Raw genomic sequence first — 16,852 nt, forward strand, 5'->3', positions numbered from 1 at the left:
TGTTTCCTCTTTCTCACTTCCACTTTTTTCAGCACACATAAAAACTGCAACTGCCAAAGTGTTATTCCTTATGCTCTTTTTGTTTACCACTAGGGCTTGCTGAAGACGTTTTATTCTTCTATAGTAACATTAGCGTATGAGTCAATAGGCATCATCATCATACAGTCTACATGCATGTTGTGCCCAAGTTTATTAGATCTATGTCGCACAGTGTGATCAGCAATCTTATATGAAATATAAGATATAAATCGTGCAGTGTGTCACTACACCACCAACCACACAATGCATGTCCACTTTTGGACACTTTAAACAGTTTAGTGAGTGATGTGTGCTTTAACGCATTTAAAATGTGTTTTAAGAGAGTTTCAGTTGACAGAGCCAAATGTGCCTAATACCTGTGCTGATATTTCTCTGTTGAAGAAGATGAGTGGTTAATATAATTTTCATCAATGTTTTATTAAAAGCAAGGGATTTATTCCCATGTTCATGAACAGAAAATAAATATAAAACAGTTATGTACATTGGGGCAGTGGCTTTTCAAAGGCTTTTAGACTCATTCACACCATATTATTACAGCACATAGAAGGCAAATCATAATACAGGGAGGAAATAGTTCATTCAGATGGACCATAAAATATTTTAAATAATTTACTAATACAGTTCCATATTCAACCTTATGTCATCATGACATCATACCATTATGAATCTAATACATATATCCCATGTTTTATTGATCTGGAGTCAGTTGGCTAAAGGTTTGATCACTGCAGTAACATAAAGTTACATCAGAAATGAGGGTTAGTTACAAGCATCATGCATCAGTTAGAAACATATTCATCAAGGATTTAACTTCTTAAAGCAAAAACAACTTCATAAGTATTTAGTAATGATACATTATGCATAACCCTTTGTTGAGCTAGCCAAAAAAGTCAAATATTTGTATGGCCTTTGCTTGTTTTTACCACAAGATGGCAGTGAATTGACTTGAAATATTAATTCCGTCCACTAATAATAACAGTAGGAGGAGGAGGAGGCTAATAAAAAATAATAATAGCTGAAATTTTAAAAATGTTCCAAAACTTGCTCAGATTGCTCGTTCTTCCAAAATACTGCAGATTTGCATTTCAACATGGCTTCTAAATGAAACTGCCATCAATATGAGTGAGCCATTACTCTGCTGTTCAGTCAGCCACAAATGACTAAAATATTGACCAACCAAACCAATTCAATCAATGTCCTAACTGCACGATTCAGTGATTCACAGCCAATTATGGAAAACTCGCTAATCACTTATTTGATTTGGAACCTAAAAGCAGCTTCTTTCAATTTCGGTCAAAAGACAAACCGCTGCAAGCATGAAAATGGGAACTTAAATTAGCTTTTGTGCACATTCACATATTTCTCACAACACTTAAGAAGTCTTTTCACAGTCTCTTTTTTTTGTTTGCTTGTTTGTTTTTACAGATTTCTCAACACTTTTAATAAATACATCTGTGGAGTACAATAGCATCTTCAAGGTCAAAAGAAACAGAGAAATGTAAAGAAGAGAAGCAGCCCTAATGTCTTCATTTATATTACAGTGCTGTCAGCAGCTAAATGAAAATGCAATATAAAAACCGAAAAGCACTTGCAATTAAGAAGGTCAAAGATACAGCGGCAGCTGTGCGACACTGGGAATACTGTCAATGAGCACGGACCAAATACTGCTTAAGAGATCAGAAAACACAATATCAAAGAATACAATCAGAGTCTGCGGGTCTAATTAAGGCAGTAGACGAGAAACACGTGACAATGAGAAGCTTGATCTGGACGTCTGGCGTGGGAAACAACAGGGCAAATTCACTAAACGCCTGCACCACTTTAGGATCACATCACATTATCTACCCGCAGTCCAGCTCCACCTGGTGCTGATATGAGGCTTATTATAGAATCAACCAGATTCAAAGGTCAGCTGCATTCGCTTGATACAATTAACACTGAGCTCTTAGTGCCTGCACAAAGCAGACCGATCGGTGGAGCTTAAAGGCATAGTTCACCCAACACAGAACACAGAGCTGTTAATTTACTCATCTTCTAGTCTCATGTAGCCAGACCTTCAGACTGACGGCTGAAGGTCTGGGAACTTTGTCTACTTTCAATGGCCAAGATCTGCCCAAGAGGTCATTTGACTGACAGGTAAAGCGACCAATCATGTTTCACTTTGTGGCGCGTCATATTTAGGAGCATGGAAATGTTGCCACAATAACAGACCGGTGTGTAAAACTCTTGGAAATATTTGAAATATTCTGTCCCGCGAAATGTAAATATTTCACATACTTTTGAAAATACAGAGTTAGTTGACACATAAGTGCTCGTTGTCACAGTTGTAAACACCACAGCTTTCTTCTTCAATGAGGGAGTTTGGCACCACAGCATATTTGTTTCCAGGCAGAACGTTAAAGAACGCAACACACACGTCTTTGGAAAATCCTGTATAATTTAACCAATCCAGTGGCGACTTTGAAACTCCTGAAGTGTTTTCAGATAAGCGTGCCATATGTATCAGACGTTTAGCCAAGGTTCCGTGGCTAAAGACTACTCATCTTCAGGCAATCGAAAAAGTGATTTTTTCTTTAGTAGAAGATTTTTAGATGAATCTGTGGTGATTGAATGAAAGTCAATGGCTACTTTCACTTTAAGAGTCACAAAAAAGCATATCAGGCAACACAAAATTAAGTTCCGAAGCAAAAGGATTGGCCTGTGCAAGAAACGAAACATTATTTTAAAACGGATCAGTCCGATTTGGTAAACTGGTTCAACTAGTTCACAAAAATGAATTGTTTTAAAAGAATGATTCGTCCATGAATCGAACATCACTTTGGACTGTTTGTCTCTGGATTACAGGTAATAATGTTGTTAACAACAACAATCTGTTTCTTGCACAGACCAATCGTTTTACTTCATAAGACCTTAATATATTGTCAGCAGCTACGGGTATTAATTTTGTGTTGCCAGATATGATTTTTTTGTTTTTTTTGACTCTCGACGTGACAGTATCCATCAACACACGTTTCATGAATCATCATGGTTTCATCTAAAAATGTTCTTTACTGTTACACTGAAAAAAAAAAAATCACCTACATCAGATGGCCTGAGGGCGAGTAAATTAACAGAAAATTTCCCTTTCTGGGTAAACTTTCACTTTAATATGTAGATAATGTGATGTTTGTTTCTTCTGTTCCTCTTTCGTACTGCAAGACACTTTGAATAAAAGCATCCGCTAGATGCATTAATAATCAAATGGAGAAGTTGGTTATAACTGGTTGTACTTTCAAAGCCAGAGATTTTGGACATTTTAAAGAGCTGCTTCAGGCATCTGGATGCTGTACCATCTCTAAAGTATATCATGCTCTCCTGCTATTTGGATATTTTACATAAAAATAAGACAAAATATTTCTTATTTTTTGTACCTGTTTTGTTCGATTTCTTTTGTTAATCAGGTGTTAAAACAGTGTTTGCAAATGAACAACACAATCACTAATTTTTAGTGAATTTGCCCAGAGAGTTGCATCCCAAATATCTGTTCCTCCAGTCAGTATAAACTCTGTCAAATATCATGGATCGTTGGCTGTAAAGCACAGGAGGCGTAAAACTGCACCGTATACTGAGATGGCACTTGTGTTTTCATGTCTCTCACGCGTCACTTTGTGCTCACGAAAGAGTCCATCCAAAACGTTTCCCATAAAACGTCCTTTGTCATTCGGTCCTTGTTGTGTATCATTTGGCCCCGGGTTTCCTCAGGATTTCCTCAAGAGTCTGCGGCCCCAGGCTCTCTCTCGTCCTCGTCTGGCTCCTGTTCGTCAGACGGAAGCTGCACGCGCTGCTCGTCCATTCGTTTGGCCTGAACTCTCTGTATTAGGCTGAAGAAATCTTCATCTGGGACGGTTGGGGCCCGCGGACCCCCTTCAGGAGGAGAGCAGCGCTGGTCATCTATCCTGGATGACTGAACACATACACAGAAAAACAGTCAGTTCATGAGGTAGTGGATCTGAGCTCTTTTTATTGAACGGTTTACACACAAGCAGTGCTAAGAATAACTAACCAGCAGCAGTGATGCCACTAACTTGACATCTTTCACAACTTAACACACTTTTTCCCTAAGGCTTGTGCTGGCAAGCTGTTTTAAACCACCGAAACAATCTCCAAATTAATTTCAGTTTGGCTACATTAATTCAAAATGATGTCATACCCATTCGTTCTTTGATTCTGATTTAAGTATATTAAGTTATTTATGTACAGCTATATTACTCTTATTTATATAGTATTATAGTATTTATTCATTTTTGAATGAGCTTTTATTTGTCTATTTTTTTCACATAATTTTAGTATTATTTATATACTTTTACAGTTTTAAAGTAATCTTTTAATTTAGTTTTCATTTATCTATTTTTTTTTTTTTTTAATTTTAGTTTTTGTCATTTTTGTTTAAAAATTCTTTCTTTATAGCTTTATTTTTATTTCAGTTTTAGAATTTCTAGCTCTTCAACTTAGAAATACTGAAATAAGTTAAAGACATAAAAAAAAAAACATTTAAAACTGAATTTTAAAAAAGCACAAAACGAAATTACAAAAACTTAAAATTAGAAATGCTGATTTGGCAACTAACTGAAATAAATTTGTGTTTTTTGTGGGTTTTTTTGTTATTTGAAAAATGACAAAAGCACATAAAATTACAAAAACAAAATTTAAAAGAAAAACTAAAAATAAAAGCTAATTTTAAATATTAATAAACACTATAAAACTATATAAATAATAAATACTATAAAAGCACATAACAAAATGACAAAAACAGATTTAAATTAGAAATGTTGAAATACTTGAAATAAAATATATTTGAGTCTAAGTTTATGTTGTATTTTTTTTTTCTATTTTTGTTTTGTTTTTTGTAATATTTTGGGGTTTTTTTCTATTTTAGTTGTAGTATTTATAATACTTCAACAAAGTTATTTTATTTCAGTTCACTCAATTTAGTTAATTTCAAATTTTCAAGTATATCTCCTGATAGTACATGTGCATCACAGATATGTTTATTTGGCGTCTGAATTTACATCTGCAAGACGTATTTTTTTAGAGTGTTTGCTCATCTGCAGGACGTCTCGATCAAGTGATCTTTAACAGACATCTTGCAGTTTTAGTTCACATTAGTTCACATTTCTTTCACATTGGGAGTGGGCTCATAATAGAGAAAGATGTTTCTAAGCAGCTAGAACTACAGTTTAAAACAGAACTAACGTCACTGTGAGGTAAACTACAAAAGACATGTTTAGTCTCAATGCATTTCCATCGCAGCATCTGACTGAAGGCTCTATGCCTCACCTGGCACTTGATGAGCATGTTAAAAAAGTCGTCACTGGGCTCCTGTGGGTCGCTTTCTCCACACAGGTGGCCCAGGTTATTGTGGGTAATTCTGAGTCCAGGCAGGTTACTGACGCTCACCCTCTGATCATCCAGACGGCGACTCTGAGAGCTAGCGATTAAATCGAACAGCTCTTCAGTCTGAGGAGACGTCAGCAGATTGGCATCTGAGAAACAACACAAACAACTCAACCTTTGTGACTTTAATCTGTGATCTTTTCACACTGATGATAAGCTTCATCAAATCTTTGGACAAAAGTGATCCTGACAGAACTGTTTTTCATGCAAATTAGAAAATACAAATACATTTGATGCAAAAAAAAAAAAGTGTGTGTGTGTATATATATATATAGTATAATGAAATATCTTTTTTGAATTACTTCAAAATAACAAAATTAAAACTTTAAAATTTAAATGAAAGTAGAAAATACAAAGATAAAGATCATTTCAAAATATATATATAAAAAATAGTAACAGTTTACAATAAGCTCCTATTAGCTGACATTAGTTAATGTTAGTTAACGCAACTAACAATGAGCAAAATAATTGTTACTGCTTTTAATACTATTTGTTAATGTTAGTTAATATACAACTGTTCATTGTGAGCTCATGTTAGCTCCACCAGTCCTGTGTAAACTACGGCATGCAAAGTTTTTGTTTTTGTTTTTATTTTTATTTTTTTTAATATTGTGAGATGGTGGAGCGCAACAACACAGTTTAAAGTACTGTAGCTGCTCATTTATCCGATCTTACTCGTCTCAATCTGCTCAATCTTGGTGCTGTCAGTGCCCTAAACGATGTTAAAATGGACTATTTCACATCCAGAGATGAAGGATCGGATGATGAAGTTACTAAAGAGGCGGAGTCAGATAACAGTCTGTTTTATGCACAGTGCGCGAACAGTTGCGCTCGCTTTTGCTACAAGGTACGCTGCAATATTCGTGCTATCTAAACATACAAGGGGTGATCAAAAGTTTGGAGAACAGTTTTGGAAAGGGCATCAAAACCTAAAAAAGGTCCAATTTCACCATGTGTTGGGTTTCCTAGATCACATCACAAATGTTTAGTTAACGATTGTACATTAACAATGAAAAAATAATTATAATGTCAACAAATGCAACCTTAAGTGTTTGCATCATAAATTTGCATTATTGTCATCATAAATCAATTGTAAACAAAGCAGTGTGAACATTGTTCAAAATATCTCCAAAATCTTTACGGGTTTGAAACAACATGAGGCAAGTAAGTGCTAGTTGTGTAACTGTGACTGACCAATCATGTCATTGATTGTGTTTCGATCCGCTCCTCCTGCGTTCTCTCCATTGGCCGGCTCGTCCAGCTGACAGCGCTGGTCATCCATACGGCTGCTCTGAAACTTACTCAACAGGTCAAAGAAGCAGTCCTCATCTGACGCGTCACGAGCCAGTTTCTGTAGAAAACACAGCAGAACTTCAGCTCATTGCTTTTCATTACAAAGTCAGCTGTAATCAAACCCTGCAGAAACAGTAATCAGACCAGTTACATTCACAGCATCACAACAGTGTGTGCATTCAAAAGATAACATAATATTTATTATTTTACATTCATCCATCAAGTTACAACTTTTAGACTCTGTATGTAAAGGCCCTGAATCACAACACACTACACTCCAAATGTAGCATGTTTCTGATTTTAAAAAAGAAGAAGAAAAAGAAACAGAAACATTATGGAGTACAAGTGGACCACAGGTGAATATCTATATACAGTGGAGATCAAAATTAGAGAACAACCTACAAGTTCCTAAGTTTCAAGGTCACTGCTTAGTCCTATTTGAACTCCTAACAGGAGTAAAGGTGCAGTTTAAGCATATTTCACGAGTTAAATATATTCTGAAGTAGGGCTGGATGATGTGGCCAAAATTTATATCAATATATTTCTTAATTTCGGTCGATCTGATATAATTTCCGATATCAATATGAACAATATTTTGTAGAAATGTGAAATCACTATCAAACATAAGACTCTCAGACTCACCTTATTAATAATAATAATGTCTTTAACTTCAAACTATAACATAGACTGATTATTCATATAGATTGAAACAAAAGTGCTTCAGCCAGGATAGAGAATATGAAAAGTGCTCAGAGATGCTGAAAACTGAAAAAACATGAGCAACAGCAAAAACATATTGCTGCAGACAGGCTTTGACATTATCTATAAAATCCTCATCAAGCATGGATATATTTAAGAAGGACTTAAAGACTTACCTGTTCTACAAGGCTTTGTAATTTGTCTAATTATTTTATGTTTTTTGGTTAATGTTAATATTTCATGTTTTTTTTGTTTGTTTGTTTGTTTGTTTTTTAGATTATATACTACCTATACAATACACTTTGGTCCATTTTTATGGTTTTAAAAGTGCTTTATAAATAAAGGTTGTGTTGAGTTGAAAATGCAAATTCATTCTCTGCAAGCGGGAGGCACTTTTGGAGTGGCAGAAACACTTTTTTTCCTAATAATGGCTGTAAACAAAGCAGAGCTCCACTCATGAACGCTACTTTATCAGATAAAATGAAAATGCCATCTAAACTTTTCTGAAGACAGTCAGTTTCCTTCAAAGACACATTCTTATAAAACACCCACGCCGCGTTTTGATTTTAAAACGTGCAGTGCTCATGTTTATTCAATGAAGTCAACCGCCAAAATGATTCAGTGTATGGGAAACACTGGTAATGTATATCGAAATATCGGAAATGTGTTTAAAAATAATATCACCGTTACTGAAAACAAATATATTGTGATATATCTTGATATTGAATTCTTGTCCAGCCCTATTCTGAAGCACATTTAAAAAAAAAAAAATCTAAATTAGAGAACACTTTCAGATACCTCCCAGTTATTGGTGTTAATCTGGCACCTGGTGCTAATTAATTGGAATTAATTTAATTAATTATATGACAAGCCCTATTTGTGACCCTGGACTACAAAACCTAATATAAGGGTAATTATCATAAGGGTAATTATTATTATTATTATTATTATTAATAATATTAATAAATTGAATAAATAATTATGTATGTTAATACATATATAAATAATAATGTATGTTTTCTTAGGTAGGATGGGACAATATTTGGCCAAGATACAACTATTTGAAAATCTGGAACCTGAGGGTGCAAAAAAAAAATCAAAATATTAAGAAAATCACCTTTAAAGTTGTCCAAATGAAGTTCTTAGTAATGCATATTACTAATCAAAAATTAAGTTTTGATATATTTACGATAGGAAATTTATAAAATTTCTTCATGGAACATGATCTTTACTTAAAATCATAATGATTTTTGGCATAGAAAAATTGATAATTTCAACCCATACAGTGTATTTTGGCTATTGCTACAAATATACCTGTGTACTTCAGACTGCTTTTGTGGTCTAGGGTCACATTTAACTGGCTGGCTAACTTTCCAGTTTTCACTAACCGTTTTAAAGTTAGCAGCCAAAGTAAGAGAAGTTGATCATTCCAAATCTGTGTTTTCTAGAATACTGCATCTTTACATGTCACTAACTCTTTCAAGTCCTCCAAAAAGGCTGGTCGTCCGAAAAAAAAAAGCATTAGAAGACAGAATAATGCAAAGACTCTTAATGGAGAATCGGTTCAACACTGCAGCTGGAATTGCTCATCAGTTCAGTGCTGAACAAAGTAAGGATCTGTCTCAGACTGAAAATGCACTCTGCTGTGACCAAGAATTTAAAGGCTGGGTTCACCTTTGCTGAGAAGCATGTTGTGTGCACAGAGGAGAACCGGTCTGAAGTTCAAGTTTAGCAAGTTTATTTAATTTGGGTCTGATGGGAAACATGTTGTTTGGTGGCAAACTGAAGCCAGTAAAAGGTGGAGGAGGAAGTGATTTGGTGGGGATGTTTTCTGTTGCAAGAGGTGGGTCTCTTAGACAACAATATGGCAGAGTGAATCCACATGTTTATCTGAACCTCCTTCAGCAACATGCGGTTCCTTTCCTGCCTCAAATCAGTCAGCAATTTTCATGCAAAACAATGCCCCCGTCACACTGCAAAACAGATAAAGCAGTTCCTTAAAATTAAGAATATTGACATAATGACATGGTGGGCCCAGAGTCCTGATCGAAACCCGACTGAAAATCTCTGGAAAATCCTTGGAGACAAAGTCATGGCTAAGAAACCAACTACAGTTACCAAACGCAAGAAAGTGGACCAAGATCACACCAGCGGAGTCTGAGAAACTAGTGATGTCCTGCGGCCGCAAATGTGCTGAAGTCATTCAAAGTGACCTCTACACTTCCTACTAATTTCTGACTGCTGTAACCTTCAGAAATTTTTGTTGTAATCTTTCTTAGTGCTACAATCATTGCTGTTCTTTCATTTTGATCTCTGTGTTTTCCACAAATTAAATGGTTTTTATTGAAGTGCCTTGGTTATTTTGTAAATCTGTTCTACTAGCATAATATAGCCACAACTAAAATTCCTTTCAGTTTTGTACAATAAAGACTGCATTATTTCTGAAAAAAATCAACTGTTCTCTCATTTTTGATCGCCACTGTATATATAGGGCTTCCTGACATATTCCAGACACATTTAGTGACATTCACCCAACCATACTAGTGACAATGGAGTATTAACAGAGCGTAATGATCCTCGGGTTCGTGGTCATGTGTTGGTGAATCTGCCCTGACATTAGTGAACGCTCATGTGAGCTCTTATCTACATCTCCACAGCCTGGTGTGTGTGTGTCACAATGACCTTTCAGTGGTCAAATACACACGATAAAACACTCTCCACAGTGGGATACAGAAACCAAAACACTCAAATACAGATCTTAATGATTTCATAGCAAAAATCAAACAGTGCTACTAAAATACCTTAACACACATCTCAGTCACCTTCATTTGAATGTCTTAAAAACACAAAAGCTAATGTTTGATTCAGTGATCTGAGATCAGTCAATAGCAGCATGAAATGAGCCTGCGGAGCGACCCAACCCTGTTCAACAACACTTCCACAACCCAGACGCATATAACGGTGCATTCCATCATGACAGCAGCTGTCCTGTATCAGCATGCATACTAATAACATTCAACCACTCTAAGACAATCACCTACGATAACAAAACTTAATCATCACATCCCAACTCATCGAACGACACTAGACCAAATCACATTCAGGCTCAAGTGTCCTGAGAGCACAATCTTACAATGCAATGCAATAGAAAGCCAGCAAATCACTATAAATGTGAGACTAAATATGAATACTTATGAAGCGATTCATTAATCCACAGCCCGATCATCCAATCACACACTCTGTTTCATTAGTGTGCGTCCTAGCTTTCCTTCTCCGTCCATCTTTGTGTCTCACTGTGGGAAAACAACTCATTAATTTGGCTCTGATTATGGGACGGTCGGGGGGAGGGAGAGTGGACTTGGGGTCATTAATGAACAGCGACTGTTAAGCAAACTATTTAAACACACCCTTAAAAACCAGAGACTGTTAAAATACACAATCACATACAAACATATGCAAATACAAAGTCATGCATTGGAAATCCTCACATTCTTAAGCCTGTGTGTCTGTCATTCGTCAGCGTCCGGTCTCTGCTACACCTTCCCTTGACTGCTCGTCTGTCTCTGTTGAGCACTCACAGCTGCTCGTGCATTTACTTCAATAATTCAGTTACACAAAGGGTGAGATACGGAGAGAGAGAGCGAGTGAATGGACCGTGAAATGTCTTTGTCCAAATAACATCATCACGGTTTCCATAGAAACCCCTGACCCCGGTGTTACGGCCTTTGGTCGAGCGCGTAAACCCTAAAACACTCGATGTCGACATTTGAGTGTGTGACAAAGGTCAAGGACTGGGGTCTTTTTTTGCACACCCATGTTGAAAATGAGCCTAAAATGAGCAATAATCACACATGCGATTTCTATGCACAATTACTGCTTTTATGTTGCAAAGATGTTGGGGGAGGAAACAAATTGCGTAATATATAAAGAAGCTGTAATTATGATTAAACCAAAGCATCAAACAGCTACAACACAATCTAAGTAGCAGTCTAAACCTATATACTGTATCTGTCATCTAAAATAATGTACTGAAATTTAACTTAAATTATGAAGCATTACAAAAATTCTACTTTGAATACTATAAATTCTTTACTCATTTGTTTTTGGATTTTTTTTTGTTTTTTTTTTCATTAAAGCAAAGAGATTTGTGAAAATAATGTCACAGTCATAGTCACAGTCACGAACAGGCATCAGCAGCAGGAAATGATGCACACTGAGATGGTCATGTTCTCATATATTCTTGGTCCTCTGGGCAAGTCACAAGCACACAGATGCATTAGCAGCCACGCAGCTGGTGTGTATTGATTAACAGAGGAACACAGAGAGCCGTGGCTATCAAGTGAAACCTTTAGTGAAGCACTTTAAAACATAGATTGAATTAAAGCCCTGCAGACAGACACATCTGCACACTTACACTGTAATATGACTGTCAGCAAAAAAACTATTCATCTCATTAAAACACTGCCGTGCTAGCAACTTCCAGCTCACCTCAGCATTATGTATCTAATATAGATACAAGGATAGACAGATTAATCGATGGACAGGCAGACAGATTAGATAGATAGATAGATAGATAGATAGATAGACAGATAGATAGACAGATAGATAGATAGATAGATAGATAGATAGATAGATAGATAGATAGATACTCACTGGAGGTGTGACGTGAACAGTGATATCGTCCGTGTCCACAGGTGAGTCGAGCCACTGTCTCTCATCTGACGACTGACTGTCTGCGTAACTTTTGCTTCGGCTGGACTGAAAGAGCTGGTTCCTCGACCTCCTTGAAACACTATCAACATCTGGAGCATCTCCATTCTGCAGCACAACAGCAGCACCTCAGCATTAAATCAACATCACATCTAAAGCACATCAGCTTCACATCAACATCACATCAGCCTCACAGAAGCAGCACATCATCACATCAACATCACAGCTGAAAAACCACATAAACTTCACATGTGCAATCACATGTTAAAATCACATGTAAAATATATGAAACATAAAACACATATAAAATGTGGTTTTGGAACATTTTCATGGTGTGAAACATTTGTGAACACGTGAACAAATGTGGATATGTGGACAATATGTGATCACATGTGCAAGCATGGGTTTCACACAATTACCCCAGGTGAAAATGGACACTTTCATAATGTGCTTAAAATTTTCTATTTTCACACAGTAATTATTCTTATTAAAAAAAATATTCTTTAGTGTACTCAACTGTGCTATTTTGGGACATCATGAATATGAACTAAAATGTGCTTTTAGCATACTTTCGCTGTATTAAAAAACTGTATTTAGTAACCACTTGTAGTCTGGATTGGGCATTTTAAAAGTAATTACTAATTAGGTAATTAATTAGTACTAGTTACTTCTCACAAAATAGTAACTAAGTTACATCATTAAAGTAATTAATTACCAGGGAAAGTAACTACTGTGTTAAAAAAAATGTTCAAATATGTCAGATAACTTGGATGACCCCAATATTAAATATGTTAAATGAATAAAACATTGTACACTAATCTACACTATTTTAATGTTGCTGTGGGACAATGTGAGAGACACCTTCCAGGGGATAAATATCACGTTATTGAGTCGCTTCAACCCTTGGACATGAAAAACATTCCGCGGCAACACTGTTAAACCCTCTGGAGTCGAAGACCGCACCAGTGTAAAGGGTCTACTTTTTTGTGTATAGTCATAATAACAAAATATAGCTGCAAGCAGCAATTGCGGGGCCAAGCACTAAAGAGGCAGAATGAGGAGCTAAGCACAGCAAGGAGCAACAGACCGACTACAACAATGAGTAAATATAGCTGCAAGCAGCAATTGCGGGGCCAAGCACAAAAGAGGCAGAATGAGGAGTTAAGCACGGCAAGGAGCAGCAGACCGGCTACAACAGTGAGTAACTTAAGCCATTTTAGGATAATATCAGTTGAAATGGCTGAAAAATCATAACTACAACCAATCGTAATAAAATTTAATGGCTTATCACTTTTGACCAACAGGTGGTGCTGTTTTCAAATTGATGTGACGTGTTCTGTGTGAAATGACAATGACACACACAAAGTTTGCCGTCATTATGTCAAAGCTTTGCAGAGATACAGCCTCAGATGTAAATTTGTTGATGCGCTAAACGAAAACGGTTTCATATATCAACACGAAATTCATAACTTTTTGCCAGCATAGGCTGAAGATGATCTGAGTCAAATTTGGTGAAGATCGGACTAACAGTCTGGGAGGAGTTCGAAAAAGTAGGTTTTGTACATTAATCAAAATGGCGGACAGGAAGTTTGGCCAATTTCGGCATAAGAGGAAGAAGAAGAAGAAGCAGAATAATAATAACGCCAACGGATACAATAGGTGCCACCGCACCTCTGGTGCTTGGCCCCTAATAATAATAATAGGAACGCCAACGGATACAATAGGTGCCACCGCACCTCCGGTGCTTGGCCCCTAATTAAAGCCATTTTAGGATGATATAAGTTGAAATGGCTAAAAAAAATCATAAATACAACCAATAATAATACAATATATTGGCTTATCACTTTTGACCAATAGGTGGCCAATAGGTTATCAAATCAATGTGGTGTGTTCAGTGTGATGTTACAATGACACACACAAAGTTTGGTGTCATTATGTCAAAGCTTCACAGAGATACAGCCTCAGAGTCAGACTCAGAGCATCAAGTCTAAAATTTGTGGTGGCGCTGTACGAAAACAGTTTTGTCTATCGACACGAAATCCATAACTTTGTGTCAGGACAGTCTGAAGATGATTAGAGTCAAATTTGGTGAAAACTGGACCAACAGTCTAGGAGGAGTTCGAACAAGTAGGTTTTGTGCATTAATCAAAATGGTGGAAAGGAAGTTCGACCAATATTGTATAATTGGTATGTATGTTGTTGGCATGATCCAAGGGATGTTTTGGGACCAGTTTCATTACAATAGGCTAATGCAATCAGAAGTTATTAGCATTTTTGGAAATTTCATTATTAATGTTTAATGAATGGTGTATTACTTCTGACCAATAGGTGGCGCTGTTACCAAATTGAAGTGGCGTGGTCAGTGTGAGGTGACAATGGCACATACAAAGTTTGGTGTAAATATGTCAAAGCTTTGTGGAGATACAGCCTCAGATGCAGTTTGGCATCTTTCCAACAAATTCGTTGATGTGCTAAACGAAAACCGTTTCGTCTATTGACATGAAAGCCATAACTTTTTGTCAGCATGGTCGGAAGATGATCCGAGTCAAATTTGGTGAAAATTGGACCAACGGTCTAGGAGGAGTTTGAAAAAGTAGTTTATCAATATTAATCAAAATGGCGGACAGGAAGTTCACCCAATTATGGTATAATTGGTATCAGTGTTCTCGGCATGATCCAAGGAATATAACAAGACCAGTTTTATTAGAGTAGGCCAATGTAAACTAAAGTTATTAGCATTTTTTGAAATTTCATTATTAATGTTTAATAAATGGTGTATTACTTCTGACCAGTAGGTGGCACTGTTACCAAATTGATGTGGTGTGGTCAGTGTGAGGTGACAATGGCACATACAAAGTTTGGTGCAAATATGTTAAAGTTCTGCAGAGATACAGCCTCAGATGCAGTATGGCATCCTTCCAGCAAATTCGTTGACGCGCTAAACGAAAACCGTTTCCTACTAAGCATTGACACGAAATCCATGACTTTTTTGTTGGCACGGTCTGAAGATGATCTGAGTCAAATTTGGTGAAAATCGGACGAACAGTTTAGGAGGAGTTCGCAAAAGTAGGTTTTCAACATAAATCAAAATGGCGGACAGGAAGTTCATCCAATTATGGCATTATCCAAGGAATATATCAAGACTAGTTTCATTAATATCCAAGGAATATATCAAGACTAGTTTCATTAGAGTAGGCCATTTAAAACAAAAGTTATAAAGTTATAAGCAGATTTCTAAATTTCGTTATAATTTTTGACCACAAGATGGCTTGTGGTCTTTTGAGTACTGTCAGGGCATGGTGCCGATTTACGTAACGATATGTCAATGCATTCATAAAATATAGCATTTTTGGACAAAATTCAATATGGTCGACACTCAAAATGGCTGACATGGATATGGTTGGACTCGGCATGATGCACCGAATCTGAAGAGACCAGTTTTGTGATTTTTGGCCAAACCATTCAAAAGTTATAAGCAAAAAAATCCATTTTACATATCTCCTGACCACTAGGTGGCACTGTGCCGAAACACTGCAGGTAGCCTCAAGTCATGTTTGTTATTACACACACCAAGTTTGGTCTCAATACGCCAAACCGTTGCAGAGATATAACCTCACATACATTTTTGTGTGCTTTTCGTAGAATTCATTTGCATGTTATTCGAAAACGGTTTGACTAATCAACTTGAATTCCATAAATTTTTGCCAGCATGGTCTGAAGATGATCTGAGCCAATTTTGGTAAAAATCAGACAAACCGTCTAGGACGAGTTCGAAAAAGTAGGTTTTACGAATAAAAATTCATAGAACAAAAACTAAACCTTACGATTTTTGAATTTTGGACTTAATTTAAGGATTCTACCTAATTAAGGATTCAGGGGAAAAAAGAATTTTGATTCTGTGCCTTACGGTTCAAAAGTTATTAGCATAAAATGATTGAAATTTTGGACAAGTGGTGGCGCTAGAGAGTTTGAGTTAGAGACTCCAAACTTGCTGTGGTTAATGATGACACTGTCCTCTATCAGTGTGCCAAATTTCACAACTTTCCCGCAAGTGGTTCTATGGGCTGCCATAGACTTCCAGAGCGGAAGAAAAAGTACGCTAACGGATACAATAGGTGCCATCGCACCTTCGGTGCTTGGCCCCTAAAAAACAACGTGCTTTTGTAAAATAAAGAAAATAAACAGGGTGCGCTTTCTGCCGTTTCACTCTCCGTTACCTCTTTTCACAGGTGTAAATAAAACAACCTGAATCTCAGTGAATATCTGCCTCACAGACATGAGAACTACATGCATAGAAAGCTTGAAATGTATACTTAAATGAAGTAAGAAAACAAATATTCTCTGATAAAGTCATTCGTATGAAACCAGTGCTCCAGTTTTTCCCATCTAAAGCAATCACACCCACAAGCACTCCCCTTTTCAAATTTTAAAACATCCACGTGAGACGCATTTAGGTAAATGCCCACATCACCTCTATAAACAACCGTGAGCATTTATCAAGTTCATCTCTGCTACTTTCCATTTCTGGAAGAAGTTGCTCTGAGAGGAATAAGCCAGATGAACCTCAGATAAAGAACGCAATGCGATGCGATATGCAGCTTGATTCAGTGGAGGAGATCATTCTGATGAGTAGCCTAAGATTACTTGCATCTGTTGTTATTGTGTTATTAAAAATAAA

General features: G+C 36.5%; 1 protein-coding gene across 2 annotated transcripts in view; it reads right to left on the reverse strand.

Annotated features, from left to right (window-relative positions):
- Positions 1–437: 437 nt before the first annotated feature.
- Positions 438–16,852, reverse strand: part of gpsm1b (G protein signaling modulator 1b) — a 40,581-nt gene continuing 24,166 nt past the window's right edge. For both annotated transcript variants that reach the window (XM_051110715.1, XM_051110714.1), the window contains exons 11-14: positions 12,118–12,282; positions 6,667–6,823; positions 5,356–5,561; positions 438–3,982 (exon numbers count right to left, since the gene is read on the reverse strand). In XM_051110715.1, coding sequence (XP_050966672.1) covers positions 3,788–3,982; positions 5,356–5,561; positions 6,667–6,823; positions 12,118–12,282 — 723 coding nt within the window. In that variant the 3' untranslated portion in view covers positions 438–3,787. The remainder of the gene's footprint in view (positions 3,983–5,355; positions 5,562–6,666; positions 6,824–12,117; positions 12,283–16,852) is intronic.

The sequence above is a fragment of the Labeo rohita genome, chromosome 5 (genome assembly GCF_022985175.1).
Source record: "Labeo rohita strain BAU-BD-2019 chromosome 5, IGBB_LRoh.1.0, whole genome shotgun sequence".
NCBI lineage: Eukaryota > Metazoa > Chordata > Actinopteri > Cypriniformes > Cyprinidae > Labeo > Labeo rohita.